The following is a 22,587-nucleotide window of genomic DNA, read 5'->3' as shown; positions in this document are numbered from 1 at the left end:
AATAATTAGACTATTATTTCCAAAACAGTGCTTTTTTGTAGCACTTGTGAGTCTTGTAAGAGCTACATGAATTGTCACTACAGAAAACACTTGATATCACTTAGATAAGACATAAAATATGGTTCACAGACAGAGGAAGGAAAGGTAATGTTGATATTGTTAGCAAAGAGAAATATGCTAAGAACTACTAGAGAATTTCTCTTTGGAAATTAAATTACTGAAAGAGTTTTACATCTTCATCAAAAATGGGATTGCAGCATACAGGATGAGGTAAGTCTATGATCAAGAAATGCCTTTTTGTGTGTGTATGAAGTGAATGGAAATAAGCACCATTCAAAATAAACAGTTTAATGGCCTTAAAAATATTAAAGTATCAATAAAACAAAATGTACCTACTAATAATTCACAAAGGGAGAGAAAATAAATTTTGGTTTACTAGAGAAAAAGAGGTTGAAATGATTTTAAAGATAAATTATATCAGTGAAAGAATAGAGGGAGAGTTGCTGAAAACATTTTAAAATGCACATGACATAAAAAATTCAATAAAAACTCCAGTTCAATAAAAAGTTGTCACAGGTTAGAATGTCTGTCAACAGAAATTGTGTATCTAAGTCTTCCTGCACTGTACGAGGGACTGAATATCTGCCCGGCCTAATTTGAATTTTATACGTGGAATGGGGATGAGGATAATGTTGGTAAGATTGAAACTAAGAGAATAGTGAGCAAAGTACGGTGGGTTAGAAGAGAGTGAGGTAGACAGAAGGTGGAGGGTGTAGAGAGGACTACCAGTGTCTTCAGGGCATGGGACAGCCTCACAGTCACCAGTGTGTGGAGGAACACCCAAGTCAGGTAAAGGAGGGCAGAGGATTAAAGGGTTATTGAGTGGAGAGGAGGTGGGTAAATTAAGTGGGTGTCTGCATCAAAGCCTGTTGACGAATACTGGCTAAAATGTAAAGGAGAGCTGCCAGACGGAGTGGACACCATCACCCCACAACCTGTCCAGAAACAGCCTTCAGAAGGGCCTTTTGGCAGCATCTAAAGTGAAAGGTTGACTCACCAGTAAAGCCAAGAATAGAACTGACCATAGAGTCAGGCTGTCAAGATTTGTATCCCTATGACCCTAGGCAAGTAATTAAAACTCTCTGTGCCTCGCCGTCTTCCTCTTTTGTGTGTGTGTGTGTGTGTGTGTGTGTGTGTGTGTGTGTGTGTGTGCGGTACGCGGGCCTCTCACTGTTGTGGCCTCTCCCATTGCGGAGCACAGGCTCCGGACGCGCAGGCTCAGCAGCCATGGCTCACGGGCCCAGCTGCTTCGCGGCATGTGGAATCTTCCCGGACCGGGGCACGAACCCGTGTCCCCTGCATTGGCAGGCGGACTCTCAACCACTGCGCCACCAGGGAAGCCGTACCATTTTCATCTTTAAATGGAGCTAACAATAGCATCTACCACATACTGTTTTATAAAAATTAAATGGGCTAATTCATGTAATATACTATGGTAGAATATGGCTGATAGTAAGCACTCAGTAATTGTTGGTTTTCATTATTATATCGATAACTTTGCTTTCATACATGTGTAACAATTTCCCTTTCACAAATGGAAAAAATCAGTCCCAGAAAAATTCATAAAGATTACTAGTATTAGCCTTACATTACCAGAGAAACAACCTATTTTCTCAGGCTGACCTAATAGAATTCCTGGTATGTTTATTGTATTTCTGGAATATAGCCATTTTTTTTTCAAAATCATTCTTTCCTCTCATCCTTTTTCCTTTTGAATCGTCTCTGAAACTTATTCTGAGTAGTGGACTGCTTGTGGTTCCTCTAAAATTAGCCTGTCTCCAAAAATTTCTCATGGCAAGAAAAAAAAAGAATTTGTAACCATGTATGGTAATGGATGGTAACTAGATTTATTTTGGTGCTCACTCCTCAGTGTATACATACAAATGTCTAATCATTATGTTGTACACTTGAAACTAATATGTTATATGTCAATTATATCTCAATAAAAATGAATAGATATAAATAAATAAAACCAGCTTGGACTCCAGGTAAAAATAAAATAAAATAAGCTTGTATCTCTTCTGGGAACAGAAGAGTTGAAGAGGATTTCAGCTGTGTCGGTATGAAAATTCCACAGGGTCAAGGAGATCCCTGAGAGCTTTATTAGCTCAGAGTTCCTGTCCATCAAAATGGCACATCTCCCCAGAATCCCCCAACCCCTCACCCATGGCCTGTTGATGCATTTGTTTCCAATGTCTCCTTGACACATTGTCTATTAGGAACTCACACAATATAGTCTTGCAAATTGTTTAATTAGTTAGCTGAGCAGAAAATGTGGTAGCAAAATATAAGGAGAAGGCAAATTAAGAAATACGAGGAATAGGGCTTCCCTGGTGGCGCAGTGGTTGGGGGTCCGCCTGCCGATGCAGGGGACGTGGGTTCGTGCCGCGGTCCGGGAGGATCCCGCGTGCCGCGGAGCGGCTGGGCCCGTGAGCCATGGCCGCTGAGCCTGCGCGTCTGGAGCCTGTACTCCACAACGGGAGAGGCCACAACAGTGAGAGGCCCGCGTACAGCTAAAAAAAAAAAAAAAAGAAATACGAGGAATAAAGGAACAGAGAATGAAGACAGGATGTTCTAAATGGCTACTGGATTGAGTCAACAAGTGGGAATACAAATCAGAGTGATGATGGAAACTGCACATTTCTTGAAGCTTTGTTTTTATTTGCTTTTGAAATCAAAATGCCTCCTAGGGTAGATTAGTTATTGTTAAAAAAATGTAAGAGATGCACAGTGTAGAGATTACACTCAACAACACTGTTTTATAAATTTCAAAGTTGCTGAGAGAATAGATCTTAATTGTTCTCACCACAAAAAGAAAGGATAATCATGTAACATGATAGAGGTGGTAGCTACACTATGGTGGTGATCATAATGCAATATATAAATGTATCAAATCAACATGTTGTAATCATAAATTCACACAATGTTATATGTCAGTTAGATCTTGTTGCCGAACCCAGGTTTGGCTACTTGCTGCACGACAGGCCAATAAGTTGAGTGACAAGGTGTTGAGGCAAGAAAAGCAACTTTATTCAAGAAAGCCACATCAGCTAAGTGAGAAGGTGGTGGACGAGTGTCTTTAAGAATCATCTTAACATCTGGTTGCAGGCAAAGGACTTTTAAAGGCAGTGTGAGGGAGGGGGCTGAAGGGTGTGTGATTAGCTTGTGTACGTTCTCAGATTGGTTAGCATCAAGGTGAAGTCTCCAGAATCAACAGTCTTCTGGTTTCAACTGATCTGGTGTTTACGTGCTTGAGGTCAGCAGTTTTCACCTGGAGTGGGTCTTCTTCCTATAAAAACAACTTAGGAATGTGTGTCAGGCCTTTATCTGTATCTTTCAGGGAACTAGGAGCTTAGTAACTGCTGTATTACTGGTTTAGAGTCAAAATTGTTACCAACAGCTACTCTGTGTTTCTACATCTTCACGTTTCTAATGATTAACTCTTGCGTCAGCCTTTTAAGACTCAGGGGAGGCCTGGGAGACTAACGCTAAAGCCTTTTACATTAAAAGACTGGGACACAGGCTTGTATAAGGTTTCAATCTCAATTAAAAAAAAAAATTAGACACAAGCATGTTTACAGAGACATCAAAAATTATATTTAAAGTTAATGCAGTTTATATGATGGAAAGAACATGAATTTGGAAATTAGAGAGACATAGATTAAAATCCTCACTTTCTTATATTTCAGTTACTTGGACAACTTAAAATTTCTGTATCTGATATCCAGATCTAAAACACTGGGACATTTAGCTCCCCTTTAGGACTGTTGTCAGAAATGAACAGGCAATAATATATAAAACTGATAATAGTAAAACGATAGTTTCTTAAAAATAGAAACTGTTGGTTGTGCTCTTACTCTGTGCTCATTCCTTTATGTAAATATGTACAGTGTCTAGAATATAGATGACATACAACAGATAGTTGCTTCTATTAGTTAAATACTAAAAATTTTTAAGAGTAATTTTAGGAAAAAGTATAATTCAGATTACATATCAGTTTCACCTCTTGCATATATCAACTCTAAACTATTTAGAATCTTAATTCAGGCCCTCATCAGTAATCACTCAGATGACTAAGTGGCTGGCTCGGGTGTCTGTCCCTTTAGGCCCTTGTTCTTCCCATCCTTCACGTCTGGTAGAGCAGGGTCTTTAAGAATGAAAGCACATTATGTTACTTCAAAAATACTATGACATAAAGAGGCAATCAACATCAGCATGGAAAAATTGTGTGTTGTTTTGTGTGTCCTCTTCTTGGAAGAATATCAGGACCTAGGGTCTATAGGTTTTGCTGGCCTTGACCACAAGAAATGATACAGTATAAACCAGGGATCCTGAGGAAATAGAAAGAATGAGATATGGAATAAGGAAGACATATCAGTGAAAAAAGGACTTATGATTTGTCATCTGAGACTGACTGTGTGTCTGAAGGTGATTATGATTGGCTGTAGACAAGACTGAGTCCTTCCTGGTTAATGTCCTGGACTTGCACACAGTAGTAGACTGTGTAAAATACAATGGCCAGCTTGCATTTGTGGGGTCTCTCCCTCGGGATTGTTGAACTCTGGTGTGGTAACTAACTACCTGAATCAAATTACAGTTGTTAGAAACCGTTAGAAGAATGGTGCATAGTATTAGTTGTAAATATAGTCTGAGAAGATATAATCCTATGACCCTCTTTGGAAGAGAGGAATCTGAAGGAGACAGATATCTTAGCACTAAGGCAGCTGTAGGATCATTTAGACAGTGACCTTAGCACTAGGACAGCTGCAGAAGTATAGGTTTTCTATCTAGAAAGCCAGCCAACACTATGCCTGTTTATTAGGATGATGATGCATATAGAGAATTTTCTGCATGAAATATTAGGAAAGGAAGCCTATGGTGAATAATGCCAAGACTCCACTAAGGATATTTCAGTGTCTCATTCCTGTAGAAAGAAAGAAACAGCATGTAGGCCATGGTAGAGTTAATAGAAAGATGGATTGTGCCCCACCCACCAAGGAACGAGGCTTTCAGTCTTAGAAAGGAAATAGAATAAGCAACCCAGACTCTCCACAGTGTCCTCAGATTGTAGAAATCCAGGGCACATGTTGCAGGTGCTTGGCTTCAGAGACCAACATGAAATGTTCCAGAGACTGAAAAGAAGATTATGGAGACTTTAGAGGCTTTCTCTCAGATTGTGGTAGACAGGTTAAAGTGCTCTAAAGTAAGTTTTTGATGGAGTAGAAAATGCCCAAAATGTGTTCTCAACCCAAGTTGTTTTCAATATTGTGTCTAAAGCTAATTTTGATAAAGGCATTGGGAACAAAGGGGGCTAAGGAAACCCACTGAAACTTGCAAAATAGAGAACCGACAAAAGAAAGAGGGACTAACGGCTGCACACCAGACAGCTTCCCGTCTTACTGATTGCATTTAAGGGCATCATCACTTTGCCAGTGGCGATGGAGAGATGGTACTGAGTGCGGTATGAGGATGCAGAGATATACCAGTGATCTTCCTCCAAAGTCATGAGAATTCTGCTTCTGCTCCATACATGACAGAAACTATCCATAACTCATTCAAGTACCTTCTCGGTGTCAAGATTTGTGAAGACTTTGATATTTTACCCTACTTTAACTACTAAGTTAGTATCCCACGGTTTCATGGATGCTGATAGAAGACATGAAACTCCTGAGTCAGACACAAAGAACTTAATCACTCAGAGCAACAGCAGCAGCTAGAGTATAATCATTTCTCCCGCTGGTCCCTATGCACAATTCCCAGTGTGTCCTATGAATAGAGTAAGGTGATCCCTAAATATTAAGTAGGTTGCATTAAATGTTGGGCTTAGGGAAAGGAAATCTTCTATAAGCTATACCAAGAATGCTTGGTTTTTCCTTTGGATAGACACCATAGCTAGCTTTCAAGGCTGTTCACTGTATAAACATCCTAGAAACGACAGTCTGGAGATAATGGCAGTCAGTGCTTCTCCTCGCAATTTATGCAGAAACACAAAAGATGCATGGAGAGTTTTTCCCTATCAATATCTACCTCTTAGTTCTATACCATTTTGTATTCTGGCACTTTCTGGTGAATATCCCACTGTTTTGGTCACTCTAACCATCAGAGGCTGGGAGCGAATCCACTCAATTTGCCTCAGAAGTATTGTTGGTATTAAGGCTACGACCAACAGGACTCCAAGCAGCAGGATGACGTTAACCTGTAGAATCACTCTTAGCCATGTACACCAGGGCTCTAGACGCAACCAAATGAACAACTCTTATAAACCATCAGGCTCTATCTTAGATGGAGAATGACTTTCTTCTTATTTTTCTTTATTGACCTTCCCACCTTGTCTAAAGTTCTAATCCAGGTACAGTAGATGGTTTTGTGATTACACAGAAATTGCCTTGACTTGCAAGGACAAAGTCTGGGTAATTCTGTTTTCAGTATCAAACTTGGACAATCAGTTGAATCTGACCCGAATGTCTTCCAGGGCCAAGATACTGTTATCAATCACTTCAGATAAATCAGGAACACATTTTGTACCACCATTTCTAATTGGACGACTCACATTATGGGGATAATTATCCACAGGTTGCTCATAAATAACAAATTAGTTACGTATCTGGGAGGATCATGGTTCGCCTCATTTTGGAGAAGTCTCCACAGTCGTTTGACAGCTACATGATTTACTGGTGTTATTTCCTCCAACACTTAAAAGTCTCTTATGGCCATTCCTAAGGTGCAAACTACCATGTTTTCAGGGCAGAGGCACGTTAATGCTTGGCTTCTAAACAGAAGTACAATTCCTTAGATCCACCTGGTTCCCTGGAAAGAATGTTTTCTGAGGGACTGTTTGACAGCAGTCAATCCAACCTATTCTTTTTGTCTGTGCCAACAGTGAGGTGGTATTCATCTATTGCATGAAACGACTGAATAAGAGCTATGGAAAGGGGGGGAAGCGACATCTGAGGTGTCGCCAACAACTGCTATTGTTTTGTATGGAAAGTACAGGAGCCAAGGCCATGCATCCCCTGTTGTTTTCAGTAGACTTTACAGTGAGTTTAAGCAGAATGGCATTCGAATCATGGTCGGAGCCATGCAATAGGAGATGGAAGTCAGTTAAATTTAGAGCACTCTCCACTGCTTGTAAGCAGAACCCCAGGGTGGTTTTCTTCATGAGCAAGGATGTAATGATTCTGAAGACAAAGATCATTAATGTTCCTCCCCTCACAGTATCTCCCAGAGTCTGAGATATTCTCTGGGGGCTTAGGTGTTACTCTTCCTTCTTTGCCATAAAATTGCTGTGTCCCATTTCAGGAGCTATAACTTCACCCTTTTCTTAATTATCACCTACTTGTACCCAAACCTTTCATCCATAGGGGTCAGGTTCATAAGAGGCAAGGACATTTTTATTAAACTTACAACATCCATATGTATCCTATTCTGGTCGGCATGGACCACAACAGAGGGACTTGGTGAATAGTAATAGTAGTAGTAGTGTCCTACTGACAAATGGCCATTGTTCTTCTGACCTAGGAATATAACAATCTAGGAAGAGTATGCCCGTGGTGAACTAGAATAGAGTTTGAGTCCCTTGAGCCTCATTTGACCAGGCTACTTCTTACAGGGTATATTAACCAGTCTGGCTTTGTGATGACATTTGGGGAAAGAAAAAGCACTATGGTCAAGAATGGACAGGGTAGAATGGAGCTATTCATAATAAGTCTATGTAACCCACCTTCTTGATCCTGATCAGTACCCAGGAAGTGGCCAAATGAGATGATCACTTGCTGGGGACAGCCACATGCGTTCAGTGATTAAACTCTCTAACTAAAATGTGTGGACCTAGAGTTGTAGAGGAAGAGACAGTCAGAATCATTTTGAGTTGAATTTTGAGGACGTTCTAATCCCTTACAATACCTGATGTCTGTGCATAGTGCAGAGTATGGAAAATCAATTGAATACCTTGATTATCAGCCTGTTGTTGAGTGGCTTTCATGATAAAGGTATTCCACTATCGGACTGTAAGTATTCTTGGTTCAAAAAGCCAAAAATACAACAGTTTAACTTCAAAGCACACAGTTGTACAGACCGAACTTGAACAGCAGCACTGTAACCTGAACGTGTGTCAGTGGTGGTGAGGCTGTACTGATTACTCCGATCGGGTGTCCCCAGCAGAGGATTTGCTGGGAATGGGCAGGACTCAATGTAATGTGGCCTTTCTCCACCTCAGAAACATAGTCATGAAGTGTAGGACATGATGATGGATTCAGGCCACAATGGTGACACTCTGAGTGCTAAACATTCAATTAGCAGCTTCATTACTGTCAACCTTATGAGTGAATGACTCTTAACATGGGCATTTACATGAGGGCCCTAGATGTTTTGATAAGGAACAGCTATTTATGTCCATAATACAGTACCCCAAAGAGGGTTGTTTTTAATCTGCCAATTTGTAGGAATGTACAAGCACCTAACACATAAATTCCTAGTACAAATTCAGTTGTGAAATCAACCAAAACACTACGTTGCATTGTGCCAAAGGACTCACCCACAAGGCCCATTTAGCTTCTCTTCCCTACTGTGAACTATGCCCAAACCCCGTTAGCTGGATTTGGGCACTCCCTCCTTCCAAGAGCCTAGGTAGGATTGTGACTTGAGCATCAGTAGCCAGCAAAGCCAGTGAAATTTGACTCTTTCCACTCCCTGAAATACCCCAGCATGCTTGAATCTGGTTTCCCTTTGAGGACAGGGAAACTTTGGCCCAATCACTAATTCTCTTTCTCATTAAAATGCCTGAGTTGGAGGTAGAGGTGGAGAAAAGGATCAGGGGATGTACACAAGGAAAACTACTCCTTACCTTTAAAATTAGGCTCACCTTTATCATCAGGTTTAAGTGGTATGATGGTAGCTTGGGATTCAAATAAATGAATTGCCAATATTTTCAGCCTGCTCAAAGGTCTTTATTAAGTATTGTATTCCTAATGACTGACACAATCTCATTCAACCTTGGAGGACATATTCAGTGACCACAGCCAAAGCACTGCTGTTGGGTATGCTTGGTTTGTGTGCTTAGGCAAGCTAGCTTGACTCATAGGGCAGCAAGTTTTAAAGCAGTTCATCTTAATCAGAGGCATTTTCTGCTCCATTGTCATAATCATATCCTTACAGTTGCATCTTGTTTTAATATAGGGGTTTGGGAATTTTTCCAGAGTAGTGGAGGGGTACTTCGAGGATTCCAAAAATTTCTTTGGGTCGGTGATTTATTTTCCAGTGGGTCATGTTCCTCAAATCCAATCAGGACAGTAAAAGCATGAATACTAGTCAATTACTCATCTGTAGATTCCCACAATAGTGCTTCTATCTCGGGAAAATCTCCCTAAGTGTGCCAAAGCTGTTTTCTAGTAGTCAGTACCCACTGAAAAACAAACAGACTACTGGAGACCCTTTACTCTTGTCTTCAAATGATTCTAAGGCTGGCATGATAGACCACAAGAGCAGCTGAGCCAGGAGATGGCACAGCTGTTGCTGCTTTTTCTTCACAAGCCTTACATACTCTACCCCAGCATCATTTACCATGAGAACTCACCAAAGTATTATTGATTTGGCTTGTTAATGCCTATAGGGGTCATAAATGCCCTGCTTTTCACATTCAGTGAATGTACAAGTGTCTATAACTGTGGTCAGAAAGTGTTAGAGCAGTCTGCCTATCCTGGGTTAGTCTTAGTTGTTTCAGTGGGATGGACCGGAGGCTGCCTGTCAGAATAGAGAGAAAATTGCATTTCCCAGAGGAGAGTCAGCAACAACCAGGGTGCCATTTGGGCAGGTGACCTCGTATCTATTCCCCTATCCTTAGCCTGAGACCACCTCCCCACTTCCTCCAAATTTAACAGGCAATAAACTGAAGAGCCATTTTTTTGCCCCATAAATGATATTATTTGGTCTACATTTTTGCTACGGATAAATCTCATTTATCTGCCTGTGTGGCCATTAGCTTCCTTTCCAGAGAGCTACGTCTATGTTAGGATCCCGTTCTCGTCACCAAAACTGTCAAGATCTATGAAGGTCTTAGATTTTACCCTACCTGTAATCTAAGAAGTTAGCTTACCACAGTTTTATGGTTGCTTGTGGGTTAGAGACAAAGAATTTATTCCTCACAGTGACAGCAGTAGCCAGCATATTAGCATTTCCTTGTGACAGTTCCCCAAGCCCAAATTCCCACAGTGTGGTGCGTAGACATCCAGGCGACACCTGCACCCAGAGTGGGTTGCATAAGGGGAGAGTAACCCAGGACTCAGAAAATCTGAATCTTTAATAATGGGCAGAAAGCATGCCTGCTTTGTGCTCCATAGAAAGTATCTCTACCTTGTAAGGCTGTGAATAAACCTGCACTTTGCTTCAGAGAGAAACACAATATCTTCCAAGGATGTTTGCTATATAAACATCATTTAAACCATAGTCCAGAACAAAGACACTCAGTGCCTCTACTTAGAAGACATGTAGAAATGTGAGTGACCTATAAAAAATTGTCTGCCAACATTCAAAACTTAAGTGTTGAGAACCCATTGCATTCAAGCTCTTATTAAAGGCATTGAGAATATGGTGGTGACTCATTTAGACACAATTTTTGCCTTCATGGAATTTTTACTTTAAAGATAATGGTGGTGGTTGGTGGTGGCGGTGTTGCGGCTTATGTGTGTGTGTTGTGGGGAGTGACATAATAAAAGAGAACAAGTGAATCCATATTTATATACATGGCAATGCGGATTGATAAGGAGGTTTTCACATAGCAAGTAAACAGAACTGTTCCTAAGCCCCTAACTGACTAGTGCTTCCTGCAGTTTGGCATGACGGCAAGCACCAGAAAATGCAGCTACACACTGAGGTAAGATCTCAGGAATTGCTACCTGAAGAAAAGATTTTACTTTAAAGACAGAAGTTAGCAAACTATAGGGAAAAGACTTTATATCTAGAAGACTGTTTCAGGTATCTGGAATTTGCCATTTGTAGCCAGAACCTGGAACCAAGCAGAAAAGTAATGGCTTCATGAAACTTTTCTACCTAATTACAGACACGGGCCTGGCAAGAGAACGGGGGCGGTAATAAGCCACCCTAAACTGGTTTCAGCCTGCTCACATTATTTAATAAAGCTCCCCTTCAGAGAAATGCATGAGGGGGTAAAGGAGCGTGAGAAGGAGAAATCATTAACACCTAAAGGATCAATTCCCAGTGACCCAGTCTTGAACCACTTTCTCTTCTGCATTGACTCCCATGGATCATAATGCAGAAACTTTTGAGGTTAAGACTGTGGAACCTGGGACACAGTTTTCTATGGATAGGAATTTGGCTGACTAATGCTAATGGCTGCAGTGTAGACAAGCAGAGACTAAAATGATGAGCAGGAAAATATTTCTGTCCAAAGTAGACAACAGCTCCCCACTTGGGTGTCAGAAAATCATCCCTGTGTGAATGACCAGTAATGAAATGAGATGAACATCTCCATGGAAGATGCTAGATCTTCCCTGGTTACAAGAGAAAGATGGTAACCCTCAATCCCTCCCTCTTCATCAAGGTTAGAGCCAATAACATTCTCTTTTACAATGGCACATGGGTTCCATCAAGAAAAAGGTAGCTGGCCAAGAAGGGGATTCTCAAGCTCCTTCACTCCCTCTGTTCTTCCTTAACTACCCCTGGTAGGGTTGAGGAGATTTCGGCATAATAATACAATGGATTTGTGTTATGAGAGGTGATAATTCCTGGTGATGGAGGAGTCTGATTGCTTGGTCAAAACTAACTGAAGAAACTAAGAATACAGGGTTAGCAGTTTTCCTGGTTTTGGCAACATGGGTGAAACAGTGAGATGAAGTCAGAGCTCTGGAGCAAGGAGAGAGGGTACAAGGGAAGTAGGGAGGGCAAGATGACACAATGAAGGACCTCTGGGCAGCCATCTAAGGGCAGTCAGATTGGAACTTTAAACAAATGTTTTCTACCACGAATCATGTCTTAACCACCATAACTTCAATGCCTAGAACTATTTTACTAATAGTTGACTACAACAGAACAACCATTCCAGCAGACTTAGGAAACACTTTGGTCTCATTGGTATGAGAGACTTATTTTATTTTAGGCTGCACAGCCTGTGGGATCTTAGTTGCCACACCAGGGATTGAACCTGGGCTACATCAGTGAAAGCTCCGAGTCCTAGCCACTGGACCACCAGGGAATTCCCAAGAGATTTTTATTTTAAAATGCTTTTTCATACTCAGGATGGTTCATGATTATACATCTTTACATTATCCCTGCTTCATGTTTCCAGGATTCCACGTCTTTCACATTATCTTCACTTTACAGTTCTGAAATGTAATATAAATGTAATAAAATATAAATGTATTATTCCAATAGCTTTCCTTTAGAACAAAGTCCATAACGTAGCCTAGCATGTAAGGCACTCTGGCCTATTGCCCTTGTCTTGTTCTCATCTCAGTTCCTGCCACTTTCTTCTTCACACTTTGTATTCCAGCAATATTAAATGGATACTGGTTGATACCAATATTACTTATCCCTAAACTTCCCCAGAGTTCACAAAAAGAGGGCTTGGCCTTCTTTAGTACCACCTTCTCTGCAAAAGCTTTTTTGGTCCTCACAGGTAGAACTATTCATATATCTTCTTTGCTAAATTTCTGTCTTATTTATTCTTAGATTATTGATTTTACATTGTTTTAACATTGTTGTTTCAGTTTTTTTCTAATAAGAGCCTTGAGACTTTTGAGGAAAGATGCTGTGTCTTATTCAGTTTTATTTCTATGATGCCTGTATTTTTACTGGTGAATGATATTTTGGATTGATTTGAACTTTTGATCAAGATCTACTAGTAATCAAACATTACTTTTTGCGACATTTCTATGTACTCTGAATGGAGAAGTGTAACTCTGATATGTAAATCATATACCTCATTCTAATGAAATTAACACTATATTTTGGTTAAAAAAAAAATCAGGAGACAATTACAACTGAAAAGAGACCATAATTGTCAAATAAAATTGAAACAACCTAAAAGATGCAATATTACACTTTAGAGTAAATAATTGAACATAGCACTTTCAAAATATAATAAAAGCAAGTTTCATTCATGTTATTACTCTCTATTAAGATAATAAAGCCCATTTTGAACAAAAATAAGGAAAATTTTATTAATAGTTGACTGCATCAGAGCAATGATTCAAGTAGACATCAGAAACTGCTTTGGTCTAATTAGTACAAGAGATTTCTATTTTAAAATGCATCGTCATACTCAAAATAGCTATTTACTCATTTCTTCATAATATATACTAAGGTAAGCCCTGACCTCCATTAACATCAAAATCAGTGAATAGAAACACTGACAAACATTTTTCCTGCCATTTAAGCAAAACGGCATCTTATTTCCTCTTAATTCTGTGAGACACCCACACAACAAACTTGTACTTTGAATGCTGATTGAGCTAAATAACATAAGATGGGCTAAGTTACAACTTATTTCAAAATGAGGCAAAATATTGGCACTTAATTGAAATGTTTTCAGAATATTTGTGGAATTAAGAAGACATTCAAGTCAGCAATAGGCAGAGCTGCAACAATTGGCTAAGGAAAGCAGAAGACAGTTAATGTAGGCGGTATCAGTTTTAAGTCGAAGTCCATCAAAGCCAATGAACTCATGCCAAAATTAAGTACAAATACACAGTGCATACATTAAATAAATTGTTTCTGAAAAGGAAAAATAATCGGTGTCAGCTGGACTATTGAGAGAAAAAAATACTGGTGAAAACAGGGCTCAAGGATGATAGAATTTGGATAATAATAGGGAAAGGATATTTTTAAAAGAATTAACTGCATGTACATATAAAACAAATGATGAATTAGCTTGACAGAAGATATATGTAGCTAGGATAGAATTGATATTGCAAAGTTATGGTAGTCATTTGTAATTTTTTTACTGAAATCTTATGAAAGAATTGTTAGTAAGATTATTCTAGCAGCAAAATGCACAATGGACTGCCATAAAAAAAGACTGGCATATAGACAAAAGAAGATAAATGAGTAAAACTCATGCAATAATACACAAGGAAATGAGGCAAAAGCAGTGGTAATGGGAACAGAAAGAAAGGGCAAATGTAAAAGACATCCCAAATTAAGAAATTATTGAATCAACACAACTGACAAAACGATGAGATTTAGAGAATTAAAGAGAGGAAAGAATCATAGATGCCTAAAAATGCTTACTTTATTAAAACATAGAAATGAAAGCAGTATAATGAGTAGTACAAATAGGAAGAAGTACAACTCTTGGTCATTTAACAAATAGAGGTTTGTACCTGTTGCCTGCAAACTGATTAGAGACAAGAATATAGGACTAAATTCTGAATCTGGAAACTCTTCTTCACTTCTCACAAAATGTTTAGTGATGATCACACTAAAGTAAAATGGAAAGTCCATGAGTTTTTGAAATATTTTGGTATCTCGCTATAGCTGTATTATTGTTGTACAAAGAACTAATGTGATCTTCAGCATTTTTCCTAGAAATAAAAGGTCTCAACAAAATTCTTAGTAAATGCACACTTAGGAACTTTCTTTTATAAAAAACTGGTGGGGTTTCCCTGGTGGCGCAGTGGTTGAGAGTCCGCCTGCCAATGCAGGGGACACGGGTTCGTGCCCCGGTCTGGGAGGATCCCGCGTGCCGCGGAGCGGCTGGGCCCGTGAGCCATGGCCGCTGAGCCTGCAGGCCCGGAGCCTGTGCTCCGCAGCGGGAGAGGCCACAACAGTGAGAGGCCCGCGCACCACAAAAAAAAAAAAAAAAAAAAAAATCTGGTAATACTGAATATGATGATCACTTTTATTTATATTAAACAATGCCATATAGTGTCTGAATAAAGTATGTGCTGAAATCCACTGACGGTATTCACCAACTACGTCAGCAGCCTTTTTTTCTTTTTTAATTGCAGCCTAGAGGATGTGGTTGAAGAAAGATTATTTATTTGAACAATTGATCCTACAGGAGCAACACATAGCAGAATAAATTTCACAAACAAAAATCATTAATCAGGATGAAGTTAAGAGTAATCATAAAACCATTATTCAACATCTGATAGGTTAAAAGCAATTTGGATTATTATAGTGAAAATCACCCTCTAGCTTAGTTGTGTGTATGTGTGTGTTTTTAATGTATCACTGAGAATGAATTTTGTTAGATATCATCTTCTGAAAGAGAAATATATTTTTTCTAGTCCTTACATTAGAAAAGATGCCACTCTGGGGACTCACTCGTTCAGCCAAAAAGTCTTGTTACTCGGAGTGTAGTTCAGAGACCAACAGAATCTGCGTCACTCAGGAGCTTTTTGGGAAGTGTAGTTTCCAGTTCATTCTGATTCCAAATGACTGAATCAGAATCTGCTTTCAAGCAAGATCCCTTCTGGATTTCTATGTCCATTAAAGTTTGAAAAACACTAAATTAGCCTTATATAAACTGATCCATGCAATTCAGTTTTGCAGGTTACATTCCGTAAGATGAATGATGATTCAAATTTAAGGTTTTATAGGAATGATGTTACGGAATTTATTTAATGCTAGAGGAAATGAAACCAATGTTAATCAAAACCTATTCTGTGCCAGATATTAGGTTAGACATTTCCAAATTTACTAATTCATTTAATCTTTACAATACTCTTTGAGGTAAGGGACACTATTTCCATTTCTCTGGGCATGAAAAACAACCTCAGGTTAAATATCTCATCTCCTCCACGCAGTGGATTCTTTCAGTAAATACTGAGCATCTCGTTTCTGCAAGTCCCTGAGTTAAGTCAGCGGGGAAATAAAATGGGCATGGTCCCTACTGTCATGGAATGTAATACAATATATTTTAATTAGACAAATGCTACGAAAATACGAGGCCTCTAAGAGCGAAACCTAAACTTTTTCAGAAGTTGTATAGGGAAAACCTGTATTTGGAAAGAGCATCAAAAGTGATTGCTGAGGAACACAGTTTTGTCAAGTTGGCCCTGAACAAAAGGCGAGCGTGTCATGGAGTTTAGGAAGGGGATCCAAGGGGCAGTTGACGCTGGAACATGGCAGGAATCCGGCAGAACTTTGAAGAACAAGGTGCGGAGGTTGGAGCCTACCCAAGAGTCGAAGAAAGCCACTGGAGGGCTTGAAGCTAGAAAGTGACAAGCCCTGATCCACACTTGGCAAAGCTCCTGCAGTCAGACTTACGCCAGGGCCTGCGGGCGGGTGGGTTTCTTAGGGCCACTCCCCTAGGCTGCCTTTCTCCACCCCGGTCACCGCCTCCCGCTCCTCAGCTGAGCTGTCCGAAGTGGGTGGGAAGTGAGCGAGAGGGGCGGGGGGAAGAAAAACATTCTCCAAAAACATTAAAAAGAAAACATCCCCCTGGGCAGCGAGTGCGCGGGAAGTTGAGCGCGCGAGTTCCGGGCTTTCCGCCCGCCCCCCCGCCGGCCGCAGCCCGGGTGAGCCCCCAGCCCCTGCCCGGCCGCCGCCCACCGGGCCGTCCGTCCGTCGGTCTGTCCTCTTCCCCACCCCCAACCTGCCCAGGGCGCAGCGCGGGGTCTGCAGGGAGGAGAGCGGCCGGGGTTGGTCAGGGCACGCGCAGCCCGCGGAGCCCCCGGCGGCGCCCGGCCAGCGGCGCCTGCACGACCCGGTCCCCGGCGGTTCGGGGCTCCGGGGCCCCGCGCCCGCCGCCCGCGCGCCGCGTCCCGGGCCGCAGCCTCAGACGCCACTTGTGGAATTCTTTCCCCCGGCGGCTGTAACTTTAAACCGGCCTGAGCGAGGCCTATCTTTATTCAGAAACCAGCGACCGGAGAATGGCTGTGGAGAACGCTGAGATGGAGGGCCAGCCCGCCACTTGAAGATTCCTCACCAAGTGGCTGGGAAGGACGGCTTGACCTAGGAATCTTTCTTTGACATTTCAAGGTTCTGTCGCCCCCTCCCAGGGTTGGCCGGACTGGTTGGGGCTTTTGACTGAGGTTGCTGCCCGAGCCTGGGGAGCTGTACGTGAATGAACCGCATCGCCTGGCCTCAGAGCGCTGACTCTGAGGCCACCACGCATGAGCCCGGGCCACCCTTCTGCAGAAGTCACTTCAGGAGCTCCTTAGGGACCGGCTTGTGGCGGTGAGGAGCCAGGAGATGCATGTAGCAGCCAAGTACCGCCAGGCCTCCCTGTACGTGGGTGACCTCCACGCGGACGTCACCGAGGACCTGCTGTTCAAGAAGTTCAGCGCTGTGGGGCCCGTGCTGTCCATCCGCATCTGCAGGGACCTGGTCACCCGCCGCTCTCTGGGCTATGCCTACGTGAACTTTCTGCAGCTGGCGGATGCCCAGAAGGCCCTGGACACCATGAACTTTGACCCGATAAAGGGCAAATCCATCCGTCTCATGTGGTCTCAGCGTGACGCCTACTTGAGGAAATCTGGAATTGGGAACGTGTTCATCAAGAATCTGGACAAATCCATTGATAACAAAACCCTTTATGAACACTTTTCGTCTTTTGGGAAGATCCTGTCCTCCAAGGTGATGAGTGATGATCACGGCTCCAGGGGCTATGCGTTCGTGCACTTTCAGAACCAGATTGCCGCCGACAGGGCCATCCAAGAGATGAATGGGGCACTGCTTAAGGACTGCAGGCTGTTTGTTGGCAGATTCAAGAGCCGCAAAGATCGGGAAGCCGAGCTCCAAAACAAAGCCAGTGAGTTCACCAATGTTTACATCAAAAACTTCGGAGATGACATGGATGATGAGAGACTGAGGGAAGTTTTCAGCAAATATGGAAAAACCCTGAGTGTTAAGGTGATGAGAGATTCCAGTGGGAAATCCAAAGGCTTTGGCTTTGTGAGTTTTGATAGCCACGGGGCTGCCAAAAAGGCTGTTGAAGAAATGAATGGAAAGGACATAAATGGACAACTGCTTTTTGTAGGCCGGGCACAAAAGAAAGCAGAGCGACAGGCTGAGTTAAAGCAAATGTTTGAGCAGCTGAAACAGGAAAGATTTCGGCGGTGCCGGGGAGCAAAGCTCTATATTAAGAACCTGGATGAGACCATTGATGATGAAAAGCTACGGAGGGAATTTTCTTCATTTGGATCAATTAGCAGAGTTAAGGTAATGCAGGAAGAAGGGCGAAGCAAAGGGTTTGGCTTGATCTGCTTCTCCTCTCCTGAGGAGGCCACTAAAGCAATGACTGAGATGAATGGCCACATCTTGGGCTCCAAGCCGCTCAACATCGCCCTGGCCCAGAGGCCCTAGGAGAGGAAAACTTAATGCACCAGCCAGTGTTTGTAGCAGCTTGGGGGATGTTAGTGATCTCTGCCTGAATCGTCCTCAGTAAATTTCAAATCCCAGCTGATGGCTGCTTAGTTTAGTAAACATTATGATAGAAGGTTTTGTATACAAAGCTATTTATTTTTCTTTGGAGGAAAAATAAGTGAATCTTAGAACCTTGGTTCTTTTTATAGAGGCACACCATCTAATTATAATATGGTATATTTTTCTGATTTTGTTGTAGTGCTCATAGCAGTAAGTATAATTAGATACATTTTTACTGCATTTTGAATGAACTGAAGTGTGGTAATTATTTGCATTTATTGCATACTTTTTCTTATTTTAATAATATTGCTAGCTTTAATTTCTTCCGTGAAAATATGCCCAAAGTAGTTCTTATACCCGAGGATTGCAAAGTAATTTATTTTTACAAACAGAAATTTTCTAATTTCTCATCAATTTTTTTTTAAAGAAACCAAAGTTTAAGAATTGCTACTACAAACTCAATATCTAATTTCATTTTGAATTAATGTTTAAAATACTAGGAAATAGTTGAATTTCCTTTCAATTTATATCCTGAAATGGTGTTTTTCTGATGGCTGAAATTAATGATGGAGTTTTTTAATGTTGCCTACAAATGTGCTTTATAGGAAATTTTACCGTTCTTTCCATTGGTTGACATAATCCAGGTGCTTGCTGGTTATCAAAATTGTGACTTGAATAGTAAAACCTTAACTTCCACATTCCTTAAGTTATAAGCCTGTATCATTTCAGGTCAAAAAGTTGGCCTAGTCTTAATTCTCTTCATACGTATACGGCATAAAATTATGCCTTAAGTTTTGAACCAGGTACCAACATTATAAAAGTCATATATAGAAAACATAGACATTCTGTTTAACAACTGTGTTTTCTAATCTCTGTTATATGTTGTAACATGTAGTGATATTGTCTCAGGGTTCAGAACAGTGAGTTTATGTTTATGAACTCCACGTCTCCTTTTATTAGACCTTAAGAGCTATGTAACCCATGAAGGCTCACTTTTAGCCTTGATTGATCAGAAGTTCACTAATTGATTTTCTGATAAACTGAAGTTACATCACTTAGCCTGCTTTCCAGCATGATTTTTATTTCAGTCCCATTCCCAGATCTTTTCTTCTCTCCTGCTTTTCCTCTATATTACTCAGCTCCTCTATACTTTTTAAAAAGGGTTTTATTATACTGACTTTTACTGTGTGCTGTTTGAAATCCACTTTGGAAATAGATGCAAGAGTTATTTGTTTACATTTAAGTAATTACTTTTAAAATTCTGATTCTCTCATACCAAAGGTGTCTAGAAAATAGTTTTGTTGTTGTTGTTTTATTTTTTTTTACTCTGCTTCGTTGTTTCCTGTAACCATATATTCAAGTCTTCTGTTTCATATATTACCAGTACAAAAGAAATATTACAATATTTCCGTGGCAATACTTTAGCTATGAAAGAATGAGAAAATCTGTTTCTGTTTATTTTTGTATGAACTATATGTATATTCATTGCACATTTTCTAAATTTAAAATCTCTTTAGACAATGAAAAATTATGGACAATGAAAAAATTACGGCAACACATAATCCTATTATGCAGACAGATCTTCTGTTACAGTTTCTTGCATCTCCTCCCAAATTTTTCTCTATACTTATACACATGATTTAACAAAAATGGAATCATGCTCTAAACCTTGTTTGAAACTGCTTTCTTAATTTGACAGTACGCCATAGTCAACGTCCATGACCACAAATAATTATTTGCACTATAATTTTAATGACTTTTATCTTTCCTTTAATGTTTGTACCATAATATAACAATTTCCTCGATAAACATATAGGTTGCTAGATTGTTTCCTCCCTTTTTTTTTTTCTCTATCATAAACAACTTGGAGATACACCCTTTACAAACTCTTATATGCTGATGTATATAATTATTTTCTTCAGAAAATGTATGATTCATTGGAATTAATGTTTAATATTTAAATTGCCCAAATGCTGTTCAGAGATTTGTGCCACTTAACATTTCTGAGTATGGAGGATGGCTCATTTCCATATACTCTAAGAACAAAGGATTTTGTTTAAGTTGTTATCTGATTCAACATGACATGTAAACACAAAATATTTCGTGGTTATTTATTTTACTTTTTTATTACCTCAAAAGTTAAACAGCATTTCTTGTATTTACTGGACATTTGTATTTTCATATTTTTGAAAATGATCTTAGTCTATTTTCATGACTTTAGTCTGTTTTCCTGTTGGGGTGGTTTTTATTTATATGAATTTGTTAGTTTTGGTTTTTTTTTTTTCCTGATATTCCCATCTTGTTTATAGTTTTGAGGGTCATTCCAAAGTTAAATTTCTAAATTCAAAATTTGCAATCTTATACTTTGGTGGCTTTAATAGTATGTTTCAAAACACTTTGAACACCTCAAATATACAACCCCCCCATACACACACACAATTCATCTGTATTGTCTTCTATTATTTTCAGAGTTTCATATTCTCAATACTTTCTAAACAAAACTTTTGTGTATACAGTATCTTATACACAGCCTATACTAAATATTTTTAAAGTGTCTTGCTTTTCAATTCTATTAACATGCCTTGGTAAATACTGATTTACTGTAAGAGTCTATTTGAAATCCATATGTCAACTATAACTCATTGGCTCTCTGAATTACTATGTTGAGAAGTATTTACCTCCAAATCAGAGAGCTTTTAAGAAAGGGTGCCAGGAAACAGGACTGGGAAGTGTAGTAGGTGTGTCAAGCCTTGACATCTCTTTCTGGATAATCCACTCTATCAAAATGTTCAAATATTTGAACAATATTTCACAATGCTTGTAAATGGATTATCAAGATAATATCAGGGAACCGAGTTCAACATTCTCTTCGCACATGCACGGGGATTTAATAGGACATAATACCAGATGTTTAGATAAATTGTAGCTATAGCTTCATAATGACACAATAATATGCCATTTTAGTAAAAATTACTTATTTTTAATATTTACCTTAAGAAATGACTGTCAGTTTACAAACAGATATGATCCTGTAGATTTTCTTGATTATTTAAATTTTACTTATTCTAGATTTTGTATGTGTGTGATTCTATCAAGTCATCCTAGTTGGCAGTAGAGGTTCAGGCACTCACGAAACTTTACTCTTTTTATGTTCAAGTGCCTTGATAAATAAAAAGAATCTTCACTTTCTGATAAGCATTCCGGTAAAAGCTAATTTACATAGAGATGCCTTGAGTCACTGCTTCTGCTCTGCCTTCTCTCTCCCCACACACATTGCCTGCTTGCATGTGCAGCCAATTGAATAGAAACGTGCCTTTTAAATTTTTATTTTTAAATTTTTAAATGGAAATTTATACTTGGTAAAAATAAGCTTTTTAAAGTGGTTTTAGTATTGGTATTTTCATGTTCTTAATATTTGTATAAATCCACTGAGAAATGATCAAATAAAGTCGAAATCTTTCAATGGTGTCCAGAATTTTCATGTCCAAAAATGATTTTTATTTATTTACTTTTTAAGTTTTTCTAATTTTCTAGCAGTCGGTTTCTCGTAGGAGTAAATTGAAAACAACTTGTGTTTTTAAATGAAGATCCTTATATTTCATGTTTTAAAAGACCAAGTCCCATATGAACTAGTATTTCTTTTTTAAGTTACTCATAATTATGGGACCATGATTGAAAAGAACCTCTAATACAGACCAAGTTTTCATGAGAAATAATTCACTACATTAAAGATACTTTTGAATTTAATTTTTAAAGAAAAATTTAGCCACTATTTTGAGGTTTTAGAATTAGCTTACTTGTATTATATTTGGAAAATGTGCCTCATAATGTAATTATTTTAAGTAAATAATAAAACAGTAGATAGAAAAGAGAAGTTTTAAATATACATTTTAGAAAGTAGAACAAATTAAATATCCTCAGAATAGCTTTGGCTTCAAGGAATAGAAAATCCACCTTACCTAGAAAAGGAAGCTGTATTTAACAAAATATTCCGAATTAAGGTATCTTCAGGCAAGGTATATCAGAACTTCTACATCAGTTCTGCTGGAGTCTCGTGGCTCTTCACCCTCTGTGTCTTAGCTTCATCATCAGGTTTTCAAGATGGTTACAGGAATTCCTGTCATCGCACTGAGACACAGCAGCATTCAGAAGGTAATACCTTTTAACAACTTTCCCCCTCAGTTCTCATTGTCCATTACTGAT

The 22,587-nt window shown here is 39.6% G+C and overlaps 1 protein-coding gene across 1 annotated transcript; it reads left to right on the top strand.

Moving 5' to 3' along the window:
- Window positions 1-16,909: 16,909 nt before the first annotated feature.
- On the top strand, window positions 16,910-18,516 carry PABPC4L (poly(A) binding protein cytoplasmic 4 like). The gene has a single exon (XM_060147446.1). The coding sequence runs from the start codon at window positions 17,212-17,214 to the stop codon at window positions 18,322-18,324; it is 1,113 nt and encodes a 370-aa protein (XP_060003429.1). The 5' UTR covers window positions 16,910-17,211; the 3' UTR covers window positions 18,325-18,516.
- Window positions 18,517-22,587: the final 4,071 nt, after the last annotated feature.

The sequence above is a fragment of the Lagenorhynchus albirostris genome, chromosome 4, assembly GCF_949774975.1.
Source record: "Lagenorhynchus albirostris chromosome 4, mLagAlb1.1, whole genome shotgun sequence".
NCBI lineage: Eukaryota > Metazoa > Chordata > Mammalia > Artiodactyla > Delphinidae > Lagenorhynchus > Lagenorhynchus albirostris.
This window is presented reverse-complemented; position numbering and strand designations above follow the sequence as displayed.

Excerpts from the sequence above, each read along its gene's own strand:
- PABPC4L (XM_060147446.1), top strand. The coding sequence starts at position 17,212 with ATGCATGTAGCAGCCAAGTACCGCCAGGCCTCCCTGTACGTGGGTGAC.